The sequence below is a fragment of the Lates calcarifer genome, linkage group LG1, assembly GCF_001640805.2.
Source record: "Lates calcarifer isolate ASB-BC8 linkage group LG1, TLL_Latcal_v3, whole genome shotgun sequence".
Lineage (NCBI taxonomy): Eukaryota > Metazoa > Chordata > Actinopteri > Centropomidae > Lates > Lates calcarifer.
In genome coordinates this window covers 4,452,439-4,470,515 of record NC_066833.1, presented here as the reverse complement: position 1 = coordinate 4,470,515, position 18,077 = coordinate 4,452,439, and the positions used below count along the sequence as shown (strand labels likewise).

Below are 18,077 nucleotides of genomic sequence, written 5' to 3'. Positions count from 1 at the left end.
TCAGGGTTTGATCATTGTTACAGCTACAAAGCAGATTCCCACCAACATCTAGAAAACAAAAAAAGGTCAAAAGACCATTTGGTCTAATGTCCATATGGAACTTGTTGAGTCTTCGAGTCTTCTTTTATCCAGCAAAAGTCATGAAAAGACCATAAAAATGTGACAATTAGTGATGAATAGTTTTAGAAAATACATTCATCCATTTGGGTTATTATGTATGTCTAATCTTGGTAATCAAGCACCTGCCAGTGTGTCCACAAAACCTTTTAAACAGCTGGTGAAACTTTTTGCTTATTATACAGTATCACAAAGTGTGGCACTGGGGCGGGGAGCGTCAAGATGCGGAAAGACGCAAACTGTGAGAGAGAGAGAAGTAGCACAGGAAGTGTCTGAGGTCTCGGTTAAGCTAAAGAAACGGTGATGCTCACTCAGACGCTTCAGCTCTCCAAACAGCTGGCACGGTGCAGCAGACATTTTCTGCTCAAGTCTTCCTCTCAAGAGTTCTGGTTGGTTAGACGATCAGGCTGGAGGGAGGCCTGGGGTCCAGTCTGCTGAGGAGGATTTCTTCCAGGTAGGTCACCCAAAGGTGTCCCTTTTGTACATGTTTTTAGATCAGGGTTCATGTGAGGCACCTGCAGGCACAGTACGTGATGATGAAGTACCACAAACTCAAGTGTGTGCATTCATATTGATCTGTTATAGCTTTACAGGAAAGTAAATGTAGCAGCTTTTCACTTTACTCACTCTGTTAAGTAAGTATTCATGACACTGAGCTGCTATGTCCTCTCACTATCACACTTGTTAGTTGAGAAAGACCTTGAGTGTGGTAACAGTATGCCACTGTGTTTTATGTAAATGGTGATTTAAGGTGAAGAACTGACATTGATTCTGAAACATCACGGCACAATGCAAAGATGCAACATCAAGTGGTTTCAAATCACATATCATGAAAGTGTTCAAACCATTATGGTTGGACATGAAGATGAGCAGTAAAACATCTCTTACACATTATGAAATCAACCTCTCAGTCATTCACACATTTGTCCCACACATGTTTCGATGTATTAATGTGTGGGAGGCAGCAAGTGTCACCATTTTAGAAAGAGATGCCAATGTACTCTGTGCCTGATACCTGATATTTGAACCTATCTAATGACAGAAACAGCATAAAGGGTAACAAATATGGATAATGGTGATGAGGCAAGCTAGAGAATATAGTCATCATACATACACCAATTAAAAACCACTGATAGGTAAAGTGAATGACATTGATTATCTTGTTACAATGGAACCTGTAAAAGCGTGGGATATATTAGGCAGCAGCAAAAGCTGATTGCAGCAGGAAAACATAAGGATGGGAGCAACTTTGACAAGAGCTAAATTGTGATGGCTAGATGACTGGTTCAGAGCATCTCCGAAACAGCAGGTCTTGTGGGTTGTTCCCTGTATGTAGTGGTCAATACCCAGCAAAAGTGGTCCAAAGGAAGAACCAGTTAACCAGCAACAGGGTCCTAACCCAGTATGCATTTAACTTAAGAGCTTCAGAGCTACTGTAGCCCAAAGTGCTGAAGAAGTTCATGTTGGCTATGATAGAGAGCACACAACACAACAACATTAAATACTACACCGCCTTTTAGTTTTAATGTCGTGGCTGACCTGTGTATTTTCATTGTAAAGCACTGAGTCTACAAAAAAAGTAGGTCTATGTATCATCCATCAACAATAACATCAACAATAAACGTGGAGAATGTTTTTAAAATTCATGTCAACTCAACAGTAAGTACATGTACAAGTCACATGTTAGTTGTACACAGTCACAAGTGATACCAAGTCTTGCTGGAGCTGAGCATGTTTACAGAATATCAAACATTAAAAACCACAAAGCCTCTGACATGGCTGATTTTATCTAATGATTAACACCTTACTAATTGAAGCAGTACAGAGGATGTGGCAACTGAAAGTTTTAATATTCAGCAAACACACAGGATTGTGTGGCACACATACCACGAGGCATGAATGCTGTTTGGTGAGGACACGTAACAGTTTTATTGGTGCAAACACAGAATTTATCACACAGTTTGATCTGCTGTTAACAGAGACAAAAACACATCAGGAAACTTTAAGACAATTCTATATATATATATATATATATATATATATATATATATATGTGTGTGTGTGTGTGTGTTTGTGTGTATATATATATATATATATATATATATATATATATATATATATATATATATATATATATATATATATATATTTCTGTCCAATAAACTTTTCTTTTCTTTCTTCACATAGGAAGTCTCATCAGCGAAACAATAGTCCTCAACACAGAGAGGCCAATGAAATGGGGTAAGATATATTTTCCTTCCTCTTTATAAAGTTCAAATATTCTTTTCATGGTGTTGCACATTGTTTTGCCATATTTTGACAGCCTTCTATTGTGTTGTATCATTTTACCTAAATATTTTATCATTCAGATTCTTGTATACTTAATATTACATTCTCAAGAGTGTACAATGAATAAAACAGTTAATAACTGCTTAAAACTTAGATCGTATGCAAGTATAAAAAACATCATAAACCTTAGATTTAGTGCAACAGCAGGTTTTTTACCTGGACTTACTATATGTCAGTAGCCTGGCAGGAAACAGTTTCAAGAGGAGCAGTGGTTTGGCTGAAAACAGCTCAGTGGTTCCTCTTTTTCAGGTCACAGGACATGCAATACAAAACAGATAAGGGACTTTTGTCAGCTGGGTTGTGGATATAGGCAACAAGCTCTATTAATCAAATGCTTCAGATTAGAGATGGTTAAATTTAACCTTTGGGCTATGAGAAGAGATAAGGTCTGCCAGTTCTACTGAAGAAAGTATACAATCTATGAGGATGTGCTGAGAGGCAGAGAATAATTCATTCATTCTGTCAATGAAAGGTTGCATGCTTACTGTCACTACTCATCTACTAGATTTACCCTCATTTGTGTTAAACTGGTTGTAAATAACAACAAATCCACTGAAGCTGCTTTTGGATGCAGATTTGACACCAGAATACAAAGTCCAATGCATCTGAGCATCACTGTGTCACAATGTTAATTCTTGCAGAAGCACAATGACACAGTAAAACACAATCTGTTCTCATACCACGGCTCCTCCTCTGCAGGGGAAGCGGAGATGACAGCGGCCCAGGCAGGCTGAGCCGCAGACTGTCTCGCCTGGGCAGCAGGCATCAGTCCAGGGATCAACCGAGACCTCCAGCTCAGCCAGAGAGACCTCTTGCTCCAGCTGACAGACCTGTTCAGCAAGGTGAGTGATCGCTGGCCCTCTGTTGCTTTGATTTAATGTTGTTATTGTTAATCCCATCTGAAATGAGAGAGAAATGGAGACATTGTTGTCATTTCTGATTCCAAAGTATTCCATTTTATGCCACATTTCAAAATGGAAACTTTACTACACTGGTAGGGGTTGTTCTGCATAATGAGTACTTCTATATATAACAACAGCAGTCCATGTACCTGCAGCAACAACAACAGTATCATGACTTTTCTCATCTCATCACAGATGACAGGCCTTCTCCACCAGCCCCTGCTCCACCTCCTGCTCCAGCTCCAGCGGCGGCTCCTGCTCCTCTCGTCCCACCCATGGAGATACCACCTAAACGCCCAGACAAAGCAACAAAGCCCAAACTTCCCCCACGGCCGCTGTCCAAAGTGTTCAGTAGCACTGAGCATGGAGCAGCTGTGTTGCAGGTATATATTTGTGACTTACAGACTGATTGACTGGCACAATATGAGTTTATTTTAGAGCACTAAAAAGTAATTACCCACCGAATCCATTACCACAATAAAGAGGCAGAGAGGAATCTAGTAAATCCATCAATCCCCAATATTATTAATATGATTTACTACTTTTAAAATACAGTGAGCTACTCGTGACAAATATTTTTTTCTCACAGGGCTTTGATACCTTTCGGGCAGATGAGACTCTCTGTGATGTTGTCTTGGTTCCAGGGGACAGCAAGGAAACTTTCCCAGTCCACAGAGTTATCATGGCTTCATCCAGTGACTATTTCAAGGCAATGTTCACAGGTGAGTGGTCCCCTCTCTCTGGCTCTCTGGCTAAAGGCAGACAACATGAAAAAGTTGGGACTAAGAGTTCAAGCTGTGATGAAATGCAGTTTCATTGAGGAGTGCACTACACTATACTATAACTGAGCAGAACAGCAACACACACATTAAGAGCACATTTTGGTATACACCACATACTACAGTATCAATAATATTAAGCCATGCTAGTAGCTCTCACTTAGGAACACCAGTGCTTTGAGATGAATGCTAACACCAGCATGCTAACACCCTCACAGTGACAATTATATATTAAAGAATTAAAATTTTGGTCTTGTTAAGGAATCATGAAAGAGATTAGAATTCACTCTGAGGAGCACATGAATATCTGTACTAAATTTCATTATTTCGTATACATTTCGTAATCCATTTAGTAGATGTTGAAATTTTAAGAGACAAAAATACCAACTTGCTGGTGGCACTAGAGGAAAGGTCAGGAGCTTATCAAAATCAGCAGAATTCATATTCTGGGCACTATGAGTGTCTGTACCAAATTTCATGCTAATTCAACCAGAACAGATATAGCAGTTATGGTGAAGCTGCAGTGCTCAGAAAACAGAAAACAAAGTGAGAACTGTTACCACCAGTGGCAAAAATATATAGTTTGTCCTAAGGTTGGTGCCAATGGAGAAGCCATGTGGAGGCGGCTTATTATATACTGGAAAAATGTATTTAAATATATATCTTAGACTTAGCTTAATAGGCTATCATTAGCATTCTCACATGCTAATGCTAAAAGCAATCTTACAGCTGGTGGTAAAGATGCTTTTAATATGCAATATGAGACACCCTGTATGTGATTTAATAGCCTAAATAAATATCCTTACCAAGTTAATTATTGTTTTCAGAGTGTCACTACTCACACTTTTAACAAACACAAGCAGACAGATAAAGAAGAGGAAGCACAGTACATGTGTTAGTATTCTGACTCACTTCTGCATTATACTTCCCTTTCAGTTGCAGCTTCACAGAGGATATTTGCCTTTGACTACAAAATGGAACTTCAGTTCTTCTATTAATCCTCATGTGGTTTATGTATGAGCAGCTAGGCTTTACACTGCGGCATCTTTGTGTCTTGCTGACGGTCCACTTTGGCATCAGGCCTGCACAAAACAAATCTTCTGAAATGATGTAGAATCATTCTTTCACCTTGTCCTTGTCTTTTTTTTTTTTTTTCTTTTTTTTTGTCATCGTTCAGGAGGCATGAGGGAGCAAGAGATGAGAGAGATCAAGCTGCATGGGGTCACTAAGTCGGGCTTAAAGAACATTATAGACTTCATTTACACATCCAAAGTCAGCCTCGACATGGGTAATCTCCAGGACACACTGGAGGCTGCAAACTTCTTGCAGGTCATGCCTGTGCTGAGCTTCTGTAATCAGCTTCTGAGCAGCGAGGTGAGTTTTTGTTTCAGTTTGATGTCACACTCTTCACCTCTGCAAAGTTGCATCAATCCCTTCATTACATTCCGTTACACTGGCGTTCCAGCTCATTAAGCTGTCCTTCCCATCATCACCACAGTTTCTCAGTGTCAGTCTGGTTTTTAATAGCTATAGGAGCCAAATAGGGGAAGTAATGTAGAGGAGAAACAGTCTTATTTTTATTATATGAATTTAATCCCTAAGCCTATCTATTTTCTGTATTGGTCTTTGACTCAGATTACTATTGATAACTGTGTGGAAGTCGAGCGCATCGCAACAGACTTGCTTCTGGAGGACGTTCAACAGAATATAGGTGAGAGATATGAAACTGATCAAAGAGCACAGTAACAAAAGTACAGTCTTCATCTTGTCTGTATTAACACATAATGTCAGCAATCCCTAAAACCAGTTTGTTATCTTCTATCATCCATCAGTAAAACATAAAGTAAGACCACTGACATTTGTTGTACCAGCTCCTTGTTCAAACTAAATAACTGGAAGATTGTTATTATCATTGTTGATCCTCTTTGTTCTATCAAACCCAGGTGAGTTTGTGAGTCAGAATCTCTCAGCTTTGGTGGAGTGTGGTCGTTACCTCCAGCTCTCTGAGACCAGCATGGCCAACGCTCTGGCCAGCAACACACTGAAAGGTTTCTCTGAACTGGAGCTCTACCACATCGCCAGAGGATGGCTGGACCATGATCCCCCTACACGTCGCTCATCTGTCTACGCCTTAATGCGCCATATTCGCTTCCCGCTGATGAGCCCCAGTGAGCTGATTCAGATCTCCCAGGATGATGAAGAAGGAGGCGACTCCATGATGCGCTCTGAGACGGCCTGCGTCAACCTCCTGCTGGAGGCCAGCAACTACCAGATGATGCCCTTTATGCAGCCCGCTATGCAAACTGAGCGGACACAAATACGCTCAAACTCCACTCACATTCTGGCACTGGGCGGTGTGATGCGGCAGCAGCTGGTGGTGAGCCGGGAGCTGAGGCTGTATGACGAAAACACTGGCCACTGGAGGGCCCTGAAGCCGATGGAGGCACCACGCTACCAGCATGGTGTGGCTCTTTTAGGCGGCTTCCTCTTCATTGTTGGAGGTCAGTGCATCAACTGTACACTGTACTGTAAACTGTAGACACCAGAAATGCAAATTACATGAAAAAACATACTTTAAAACTAGAATAACATAACCCAACAGAAACTCTAGTGACCCACAAATGCTCAGTGAACCTAAATAATTGAAACATTGTAATTTGTTTTCACTGGTCTTCATTGACTTCTCAGGCCAGAGCACATATGACACCAAGGGTAAGACGGCCATAGACAGCGCCTACCGCTATGACCCACGTTTTGACAAGTGGCTTCAGATTGCTTCACTCAACGAGAAGAGGACCTTCTTCCACCTCAGTGCTCTGAAGGGGAAACTGTTTGCAGTGGGAGGACGTAATGCCTCAGGAGAGATTGGTGAGCTGGTGCTAACTCTTGTTCTACTTCTGTTGTCAGTGCATTCATCAGTTGATGAATTGACCGTACATTATTTAATTTATTACTACTAGTGCTACTAGTAGAGTTTTTTCATTGGACAAATTTAATCCCAAATGTCTTTCTGTCACACCAACTAGACACGGTGGAGTGTTACAACCTTAAGAAAAATGAGTGGACTTTTGTGACCAGTATGGTGGAGCCTCACTATGGACATGCTGGGACAGTTCACGGGGACCTCATGTACATCTCAGGTAAAATAACACAGTTGGTCTCACAGTGAGGATGTAAATTGGTTTTAGTTTGTGCCACCTAGAACAAATCTGGGCACCACTTTCAGATAAAGCACCAGTTTATAAACTCAAATTAATGGCCCTATTACTGGTTAGTTGGTTGGTTGGTTACCATTTACTAATACTTGCTAGATAAGTTATAGACCATTAATAAGAACAACATCTGGGTTTCCAGACTGTGGGAAATCTTTTTGACACTGTTGTCTTTTCAGTTAGCCACTTAAAAGACCATTGTGTAGGATTTAGTGGCATCTAGCAATGAGACCACAGATTGCAAACAACTTAATACCCATCCCCTCACCCCTCCCTTTCCAAGCATGTGGGAGAGTCTACAGTGGCTGTCAGGTGACAAAATGGTGTCAACTACTACAGCGACAGGTCTGTCAACCAAAGAAGATTATTTAGATATTCTATGTAGTTGTTAGTCTGTAAAACTATGGGTGATACCTGACATGTAATAAGCTGTAACAAGCTGCAGCATCAATGTAAAAATGTGAAAGGCTCTATACAGAGCCCCTGTTTAGTTCGATTTATCTATTCTGGGCTACTGTAGAAACATGGTGGACTCCGTGGAAAAGGACCCGCTCCCTATGTAGATAGAAATCATATAAATCATTCAAGTTAACACAAATAAAACAATTATTACTTTTGGGTGATTATACACTAATTAAAACTCACTTATGTCTCCAATGGACTATTTGACCACTTGCCTTCCGGAAAAGGGCTGTAGATCATTTGCATCAAAATCCATTTATAAACAGCTTATTAACATTTGTAACTACATATTTGATGGATTTTATTAAAGTATTTATTTGAACACGTAGAGGTTACAGACAGCATTGTCATGCTGGAACCCAACTTATTATTAATGGATTTTCAATGTGCATCAGTAAATGTAAAAAAAGTAAATTAACATTAATAAGATTATTAATTATTATTCCTAAATATTATTATTATTATTATTACTCATTTTCAGAAGGTGAAAAGCTATAGGACAAAGCAACTTACACAATTCAAAAGCATTAAGCATAAAAAAGATTTAAGAGGTTGTAAGTAAGTTAATGCTGTTTATTTAAAACAAACAGACCCAAAACTAGACTGTTCAGTATTCTGTAGAGTATTCTGATGCAGGACTGTGGTTAAAGTCTGGCTAGGATTATGTAGCAAGAACTAAGGTTAGGGAAAGATCATGGTCAGGGTTAGAGTTACAGAAAGCTTGCATTTGTGGTAAAAAGAAACCAACACTGACTGTTTGACGACCCATGCTTTGTACACCCCACCATCCACCCAGACTTCCTCACTAAGTTGTTTTTGCAGCTGTATAAATGTATAAAACTGGGAGAGGACGGTCACTTATTCACACAGTTGGTATAGGGCAATTGCCAACTCAGGTGATTCATAAACAGTTAATTAAATGTCATCCAGTGTCAGGTGTACAATGGGAACTCCTGGTGCTCACATAAGCAGAAGAGGGCCAAGTGTGGAGGAGGAAAAACTCTGTGGAGTGCTCTAAACCCTGCAGTCCAGAAAGGGAACTTAAACAAAAACAGAAACCATAACTCTGGATTTACTTACTGTATTAATATCAAGCAGCTGGGTAAAAATCTTCCTTTAAAAACTTTTGGTGTTGACATCATTAACCATTAAGTGAGTGTAGATTTTCTTGAGCAATTCGACAGCTTTTAAACTGGTACAAACCCTATATAACCTTAATATTGTACAGGACGAAGATACAAAATATTGGCTGCCCTGCCATTAATTTGGGAGTCCAACAGTCCAGTCTGTCACAGGACTTAGGACTTACTCTGGAAGGATCCTTTAGCCTTGAATGCATTCATTCACATTTAAACTTGTTTAGGCAGATTCTGACAAGGGATGTGTAAAGGTGACAAAAGGTTTCACTTCGACAATCAACAAAGCTTGCTTGGCTGACCTATTTGAAACCACTTCCTGTTTAGCTGCAAACTCTCATGGGCTGCTCGTAGCCTGATCTCAGGCAGGTTACCTAGCAACCTTGGACAGGAAACAGGCTTCTCATACTGAGAGCAGAAACATGAGTTTCACATGTAGGACTGAGAAGCAGGAAATACAAAGACCTATAGTTGAGTGGGCCAACACAGCACTTTGCAACAAAGTTAAAACCCACAACTTCATACTGCTACACTGTGTTGGTTACACACGCCATTTACCAGAATATAACACATACATGGACACAACATCCTGCATTTACATGACACTACTTTTGATACTGTATTCATTTCAGGCCACCAGACAGGTTTCAAGTTGCAGCTCAGGCTCAGTATGATCTAAAAGTCAATAGGTTAAATAAAGGATTTAAAGTTACAATGAGTTGATATACAGTAAAAGTGCTTTGTGCAGTTTTTTGGTATATAAATAATGTACTGTGCAACTGTGGACCGCTGCTTAAGAGGAAGAGTTAGAGTACACAGCAGTGAGCATCTAGCTCATCAAAGTGCATCAGCTGCCTACTTGCACAGCCAGCAGAAACACATCAACATGAGAATTCCTGTACGTGTTTTTGTTCTCCTCTTGATTGTCAGTCTTGTATTTGTAGCATCTGCCCACTCAGAGCTATAGCTGGTCCTCTGTGGGTTGCTAAACATTTGACTACCTCCACACGTACAGTGAGCTTGTGTGGGCTCCTGTATTGGAAACAGCTGTCCTCTTTTTTATCCATCGATCCATTCATTATCTATACCGCTTGTCCTTAAGGGTCGCAGAGGGGCTGGACCCTGTCCCAGCAGATACTGGGCAAGAGGTGGGATACACCCTGGACAGATCACCAGTCCATCACAGGGCCAACACGTACAGACAAACAACCATATGCACTCACATTCACGCCTACAGGCAATTTAGAGTCAGCATTTAACTTAACCTGCATGTCTTTGGACTGTGGGAGGAAGCCAGAGAGAACCCACGCAGGGAGAACCGTGCCGCCCCCCACTTTTTTATATGACACAATATTTAATAATTTAATAAAAGGAATGTAATACATGTTGGATTCTTCTTTGTCACACAGGTGGCATCACCCGTGACACCTTCCAGAAGGAGCTTTGGTGTTATGATCCTGCAGCCGACACATGGAGTCGACGTGCCGACATGACAGAGCTCCGCGGCCTGCACTGCATGTGCACTGTTGGAGATAGACTCTATGTCATGGGTGGGAATCACTTCAGAGGCAGCAGTGACTACGACGACGTCCTGGGCTGTGAATACTACAGCCCCGACACAGACCAGTGGACGGTGGTGGCGCCCATGCCTCGGGGCCAGAGTGACGTGGGTGTGACTGTGTTTAACGGGCAGATCTACGTTGTGGGAGGTTACTCCTGGAACAGCAGATGCATGGTTGACATTGTGCAGCGGTATGATCCAGAGCAGGATGTATGGGACAGAGTTTTCAATGTGCTGGAGCCTCTGGGGGGGATCCGTGCCTGTACGATGACGGTTCATCTGCCCGAGGGGTCGGTGGATGAGGCTCAGATACAGGAGTGCCCGCTGCCCACAGCAAAAGGCTGTGAGCAGCTTTTCACTGCCAACAGACAGGGGAGTTTCTGACCTCCGCCACTCTCAGACCAGAGTTGATAAGACGGGGAATTTACCAGCATGATGTGCCAAAAAGAGGGCTAAACAGGAAATAGTGTGGGTTGCAAACACAAGTTGCAGGTGCAACCATGGCTAGCTAGCTAACATTAGCATGTCCTTGCATTACTGTGAGCCATACTGCTTTTGCTCTGTCACTCTACACTTACAGTGTATAACAGGAAGCATGCATGTATCACTGCTTCACAGGTCAAAGTTAAATCAAATCCATCTGTTCACTGAAATGAAAGGAGAGTGATTTTTGGAGTAATCACAACTTTAGACACTGTCATGGAAATAATGTGGTTAAATGATAAAGCTGGCATTTTATCTTTTCATTATTCTCATAAACATGTAAGAGCTTTTCTGTGACGCACAAGCTGAAAAGAATAAACTGAACTCTGCGTGTCTCTGTGAGGGAATTCGTCACACAGAAGCCGCAGTGTGGTTTGTTTATGAGTTAATGAAGTTTCTGGATGATAATGGAGTTTTGTGGCTCCAAGTCATAAGATGTCAGCTAGACTACAAAGACAGTACGTCTTTATCACAAGTTGAAACTTGCTCTCCCTCTGTTAATAAAGTAACTAACACAGAACATTTTCATAATAAAACTAGGTGAGCTCAGCCAATTTAAGTCCAAGAGACATGTTTATATCACCTCAACAAATAGTTAATACAGCCCTCAATTTACAGGTTTGTTGTATGAATCAGGTGATTCCTACTGGTACTCAAATATTTGTACAGTTGCAAAAAAAAGAACAAGTGAGGAACAAGTATTTTTTATAAATGTGGGGTACAGTGCTGAGTAACAAAACTAAACTGAAGTGAAGAAACCCTATTGTTATTGTGTTATTGTGGAATTATAAATATTATGTAACAAACCACATAGCTTGTAGTTTCACTCACTAACAAACATTATTACAGTGTGTAGGAGAAAATACAAAATAAGCTCAATTACTCCTATATTATAGTGACTTATTATCATGTCTTCTACTTCAGTGTATCATTGTATGTACAAAATACTTAATAATTTACTTCTCATTTCCTCTAAAATGCCCAGTTGTCCACTGTACCTACCTTTAAACACCAGCAGGAATCAGTCAGTATTTTATTGGTAATTGATTCATGCAACAAATTGATGTAGATCACAGGCTGTATTATAACATGATGCCAACAAAACAGTTTTCATACCTAAAGACTACATTGATTCCCTAAAACATGAATGTAAAGCCTGACTTCCCTTAATGCCCTCCATAAAGCCTGTGGTTGGTTTGATACTGATTCATTAAAATGTAAATGAGGACAACCAAGGAGAAGCCTGTGGATTTAACTGCTGTACCATGTTGCTATAACACAAGCCCAGTCACTTGCTGTCAAGACATAATTTGTTATGTTTTGTATATTTATATTGATATGCAGTGCTTTAAGATGAAAATAAAATGTTTATTATGCTCTTCATGTTGCCCTAAAAATTATTATTCACTATCAGCAAACTCCAAACTTCATTTAGCCATGACAACAACAAGAAAAGCTATAAGTTCTCCAACAGCCATCTACTAACTTACACACAGACTCTTTGGTAAGGTTGATATAAGTGAGAGACGACGAAACTACCCTTGAAAATTTGTCCTTCGCTTCCAGATAAGACAACAGACAGCTGTGTTATTGACTGCTATGCCAGAGAATACAAATACTGAGAAGCAGACAGCTGACATATTGAAATGACAAATAAGTGATTTTTTTTTCAAAGCTATTTTGAATCCACTTTAGCAGTACTTTTTACTATGCAATAAGATGTGGCACATGACCTAATTTCTACTTGTTTACTTGATTAAACTTAAGCAAATCATCTACATAGAACTTCAAAAGAAACTATGTGGCTCAACATCAGGAGACTAAGTACTTTAGGCTAGTGTAAAAAGCCAACAGTCAAATGTTTCTCTGTTATTTACAAAAATGATGATTCTGATCAGGGAGAGTAGAAAAAATGCTCAAAACCAAAAGGTCTCACAAGCCCTGCAACTCTCTGGAGTTTCCACCACACAACCATCTGACCTCATGTACCATTTACTGATCAAACCATGGCCAAATTAAATTCGTCACTGTGCACAGGAAAACATATTTGGCCACCTGGCAGACACATGTCACCTTGAAATGTCAAACCTTGTTTTTATTTGGCTGATCTAGCCTTGTAGTTTATTCAGGGGTGGAAAGTATTTAGGTATTTAATTAACATCCTGGAGTATAGATCTGGTCTGCTCATCTCTCTATTTAAAGGAGCCCTGTAAAATTGTAACAAAGAAGTAAAAAGGGTCTGACCTTGTTGAAACACATTGCTGCATTTAAAGCAAATGTCTCAATTTGTCCTCTGCTGTTGTAGGGGCACTTTGAGGCTGAAGGTTTAAAATATACAAAGTGTTCGTAAAAAGGGAATTAGAAATGTTATGTAACACTGATTTTTGTTCAAGGGCAAAGAAACACTCCAAAGTCTGCATACTTAAACAGTTAGAGACAAACTGCTGCAGAGGAAAAGCGTTAAATAGCAACCAACTGAAACAAAGCAGGTCTCAAAAACATTAGTTCTAGGGACCTATGAGTCTGTCCATTAAATCTGTATAAGTGCATGTCACATCTAACATCCATCAGCTATAATTTTGCAAGGAGATTGGTCTGTCAGTAGTGGTAGAAGAAGTGTTTATATTAGCATATGATCTCTAAAACTAATAATAATGTTTTCATTTGGAATGAGCCATTTATATATACATAGGCAATAGGTCCTCTTCCACAGAGTCTGCCATGTTGCACCTCCATGTTTCCATAGTAGTCCAGGATGGCCAAACCAAACAGTAGCCTTTCACATTTTTGTGTTGACACCACAGCTTGTACACAGAAGACAAAGTGGAAGAAAAGAGAGAGTACATGTTAGCTATTACCTATAGTTTTACAGGCCAACAACTAAATACAATATCTAATGAACCTCTTCACTTGACAGACTAGTAGATGTGGTAGTTGACACCATTTTGCCATCTGACAGCCACTGTTGTCTCTGTTGCGCTTGGAAAGGGAGGGGTGAAGGCACAGGTATTCAGTTGGTTGCAATCTGCACTCTCACCACTAGATGCCACTAAATCTTACACACTGATGTATTAAGTAAAACTATCCTGTAACAAAACTCTTTCTCTCTCTGTACCTCTGTCTGAAAATGGACTTGTGTCAAAGTGCAGAGGAGGTACCATCAGCAAAAAGTTTATAACATTTTATATGTTATTTGCATTACTGTGTGAGCAGCATTTTAATGTTGTGCTTGGTGTGCAACAGATTCAGGTGAATGAACATGTGTTAAAGTAACATTCAAATTAATGTCAGAACCTAAGATTTCCCAGCAGAACATTGTATTGTAATGAAATGATTGATGTTATTCACTTCACCTGTCAGTGGTTTTAATGCTGTGGCTTATCAGTGCAGATTAAATCATCCAACAGTACCTGAATGCATGCCTTCAACATGTAATAGAGCATTTCTTTTGTGGTATTGTTATTTTTACTTTAGTAAAAGATCTCATTACTGCCTCAGAGCTTTAGTTATTTGGCTCTTTTAATAAGAGCCCAAATTAACCCTTAACCCATGTCTTGTTTTTTTTTCTGTATCACATGCTCAATCTGCCTGCCCTGTTAAACACTGGGGCATTCCCAATTAAATAATAGGTTATTTCTTCCAGCAGTAACTGTCCTTGGCATGTAAAAAGTTCCCTCCCCCATTTTGTCTAGCTCACATTCCTTCATGAGGTAGCAGAGCCCATCCCATTTCTTTCACACTGCCTTGGAGCAAATAATTAGGGGCTTACAAAAAGTGGCAGGACTGAGGCTGAGAGGGCAGAAGGTGCTGTTGTTCTCCCGCAGACAGAATCTAAAATATTCTCGAATTCAAAAGCTATATTCTTTTTTCTTGTGAGAAGGCTCTACGATGTCTCTGAGAGGTGATGTGTGTGTGGTGACGGGAGCCTGTGGATTCCTGGGAAAGAGGCTGGTGAGGCTGCTGCTGGAGGAGGAGAAGATGGCTGAGATTCGATTGCTAGACAAACATGTACAGCCCGAGTTTTTACAGACTCTGGAGGGTAAACACTGTCTATCTACACATTATTCTTTTTTTCCCTGTCTTTGCAAGATGAAATGAATGAAGTACATTAAAAGTGCAAGAAGAGAAAACAACATTGATAGTACCGAGTAAATCTGAATATAGGGGTTTAAAACTGTAGCTTTTACAAATGATAGCATGAGGCTGTAATGATAAGTAGCAACTATCAAATACCACATCACATAGCTAAAGATACCTATAGCTATGCATTTTATTTCACTATGTGCACAGCAATAACAATTACAGTCACAGGTGAATAATGTAAATAAGGATTGATTGATTATTGGTTTTCCTATCTTGTCCACATTTAAATTCAACAGTCCATTAGATAAACTCAAACCAAGGCTGTGTTATATTAAGGCTGACTACTTAAACTGTAGATTTTAATCATTGATTTACTTTGTGTAAGATTGTAGCAGCAACACCAAACTGAGTGTTTTTGAGGGAGACATCAGGGACAGCGATTTCGTGAGACAAGCCTGTCGAGGTGCATCACTTGTCTTCCACATTGCATCCATCATTGATGTTAATGAGTCGGTGGAGTACACTGAGATGTATGGTGTCAATGTCAAAGGTAAAGCTGTCACTTCATACTTCTTTCTTACTCTTACAGATTTAAATTTACTACATTTCTTCACTCAATAGATACAGTAAATATAGATAAAGTAGATTTCGTTTTTTTGCTTGTACATCACGTGACACTTGAAGTCATGTTAGTCCAATCTGGCATCACTCCCTTTCATTTTCCACTACTTATTTAAAAGCAGATTTTCTAGTTTTCTGCTGTAGCCCGTGGTCTGAATGTTAAATGATCCAATGCAAAGAGTTAGTTTGTCTTCTTACTCATCTGTTAACTTTCTTGTTGTTGTGACACCAGAGGAAAGTGATTAAGACTTTTTTTTAATCTTAGGTGAACTCAAGAGCGTCTTTGCTTTGCAGGAACGCAGGTACTTCTGGAGGCATGTATTCAGGAAAACGTGGTGTCCTTTCATCTACACCAAGCACCATTGAGGTGATGGGACCAAACCCCAGGGGCGAACCCATAATTAACGGCAGCGAGGACACATATTTATGACTGCGCTCTGAAGTTTTCCTACAGCAAGACCAAAAAGGAGGCTGAGCAGAGAACCCTGCTGGCCCACGGCGAGGTACTGCAAAACGGAGGCCGACTGGCCACCTGCGCCCTCAGACCTATGTACATCTTTGGGGAGGGCTGCCGTTTTCTGCTGGGCCACATGGGCGATGGGATACGAAACAAGAATGTTCTGTTTCGAATGTCTGTACCAGAGGCCCTTGTGAATCCTGTCTATGTGGGTAACGTGGCTGTGGCTCACCTGCAAGCAGCCCGCAGCCTCAAAGATCCACAAAAAAGAAATGTTGCCGGAGGAAAGTTTTACTTCATTTCTGATGACACACCACCTGTGAGTTACTCAGACTTCAACCATGTAGTGATGTCACCTTTGGGCTTCCACATTCAAGACAAACTCATGGTGCCACTCTGCCTCTTCTATGTGTTCTGTTTCTTTTTCGAGATTGTGTGCATGATGCTCCGGCCTTTCATACGCATTGTCCCACCACTGAACCGGCAGCTCCTCACCATGTTGAACACACCATTCACCTTCTCCTATCAGAGAGCTAAGAGGGACCTGGGATACAACCCCAGATACAGCTGGGAGGAAGCACGCAAACGCACCACTGAATGGCTCGCCTCACAGTTGCCAAAAGAGAGGAAACGAATAATAGCTAAATAATCAATGAAAAGATATATGTGCTATGTCAACCCTGTTGTCCTAGAAATCACATTTATATCTAACTATAAATGGAGGAATTTACGGTTAAATATACATCTGTCTGTCTGTCTGTTGATTTTCTCAACAACCATTCATCTGATCAACTTCAAACTTCACAGGTGTATAGCTGAGGATCCAAGGAAGTGCAATGTTGCCTGTGAGGTTTTTTGGACAAGCGAGCTTGAGAAAGCTTCGGACATCATTTTTCTACATGTTACCTGACTTTAAGAAAAAGGTGGCACTACACTGTGTGGGCTGTGCAGCACCTGGATTAATACAGGCCAAGCAATAAGCACCCACCAACAGGCACATTTTTACTGGGCACTGCAACAGCACATATCTTTTAAAGAGGTTGCATTTGCAACCAGATTAAGTTTTCTAGTAACATAATGTTGACTCTCAAGGTATTAATGATCCCATAAAAAGATTAAATGCCACAAGTCAGAACTGAAGAAGTCTCTTGGATGAAAGGTAAAATGTTGTCAAGACCCCCAAGCATGTCCAGTTGCCTTAATAGCATGTAGTATATGTGATACAAGAAGCTGTTCAAAAACATGGCGACCATCACTATTTAAGTTTCTTAAAGGCAGTGTGTGTGGAATTTGTATTTTTGTTTGTTTTGGTTTTGTCTCTAATAAATTTACCAAGTCTTATTATTATTATTATTATTATTAGTTCATGTGATAACTCCACTAGAAGGTTTAAGTGTAATCAACTGCATTCGCTCTTTGTTTTGTCAGTGCTTTTATTCTTTAAAGATACTTATCTCCGCCTCAGGAGAGAAGACTGAAGTTGCTGAAATGTAGATGTAGTTGTAGGTTTGACTCATGAAAGTTCAGCATCACCTGCTGTTCATGTACTGTATGGCTATGTATGTATATGTACTATTAAAGTTCATGGGGAAAACAAGAAGTGAGGTCACTGTAACAAACACACCAAACTCTGTATAATCTTTATAATTCCTGATATTGTGTGTAATTGTTCTTTGAGGTTTCAACCAAACAGACTCTTGGAACGATAAACTCCCAGTGACCAGTAGAGAGTCAAAATGTGTTTTCTCTTTTCCCATTGAGGTTTAAGTCATCATGTGATTAACACTGAGACAAAACAATCACTGCCAACTGTAGGAATGTCCTTGACCCATTTTCCTTGTGAAGGATTACATTTATGTGTAATTACTACCTCACAGCTAACTATACAACTTTTTGAACACTTATAATTAAATGA

At 40.2% G+C, this 18,077-nt stretch overlaps 3 protein-coding genes across 3 annotated transcripts in view; 2 read left to right on the top strand and 1 right to left on the bottom strand.

Moving 5' to 3' along the window:
- The first annotated feature begins 392 nt into the window (after positions 1 to 392).
- Positions 393 to 12,384, top strand: si:rp71-68n21.9 (kelch-like protein 9). The gene is made up of 11 exons (XM_018704352.2): positions 393 to 571; positions 2,305 to 2,358; positions 3,166 to 3,308; positions 3,564 to 3,751; positions 3,958 to 4,090; positions 5,325 to 5,521; positions 5,783 to 5,858; positions 6,091 to 6,648; positions 6,836 to 7,015; positions 7,174 to 7,287; positions 10,367 to 12,384. The coding sequence occupies exons 2-11, from the start codon at positions 2,354 to 2,356 to the stop codon at positions 10,900 to 10,902; spliced, it is 2,130 nt and encodes a 709-aa protein (XP_018559868.1). The 5' UTR covers positions 393 to 571; positions 2,305 to 2,353; the 3' UTR covers positions 10,903 to 12,384.
- The window catches only part of LOC108902477 (cytochrome c oxidase copper chaperone), a 40,133-nt gene continuing 28,233 nt past the window's right edge, over positions 6,178 to 18,077 (bottom strand). The window contains exon 4 of the mRNA XM_051066902.1: positions 6,178 to 6,188. The gene's annotated coding sequence lies outside the window, so the exon portion shown is untranslated. The remainder of the gene's footprint in view (positions 6,189 to 18,077) is intronic.
- hsd3b1 (hydroxy-delta-5-steroid dehydrogenase, 3 beta- and steroid delta-isomerase 1) lies at positions 14,716 to 17,870 on the top strand. The gene is given in 5 exon segments (XM_018704290.2): positions 14,716 to 15,040; positions 15,470 to 15,634; positions 16,000 to 16,049; positions 16,052 to 16,126; positions 16,128 to 17,870. Coding segments are annotated over 5 exon segments (1,125 nt in total). The 5' UTR covers positions 14,716 to 14,889; the 3' UTR covers positions 16,812 to 17,870.

Coding starts and splice junctions, on each gene's coding strand:
- si:rp71-68n21.9 (XM_018704352.2), top strand. Junction 4,091..5,324: donor TTTCAAGGCAATGTTCACAG/GTGAGTGGTCCC, acceptor GTCATCGTTCAG/GAGGCATGAGGGAGCAAGAG. Junction 6,649..6,835: donor CTTCCTCTTCATTGTTGGAG/GTCAGTGCATCA, acceptor TTGACTTCTCAG/GCCAGAGCACATATGACACC.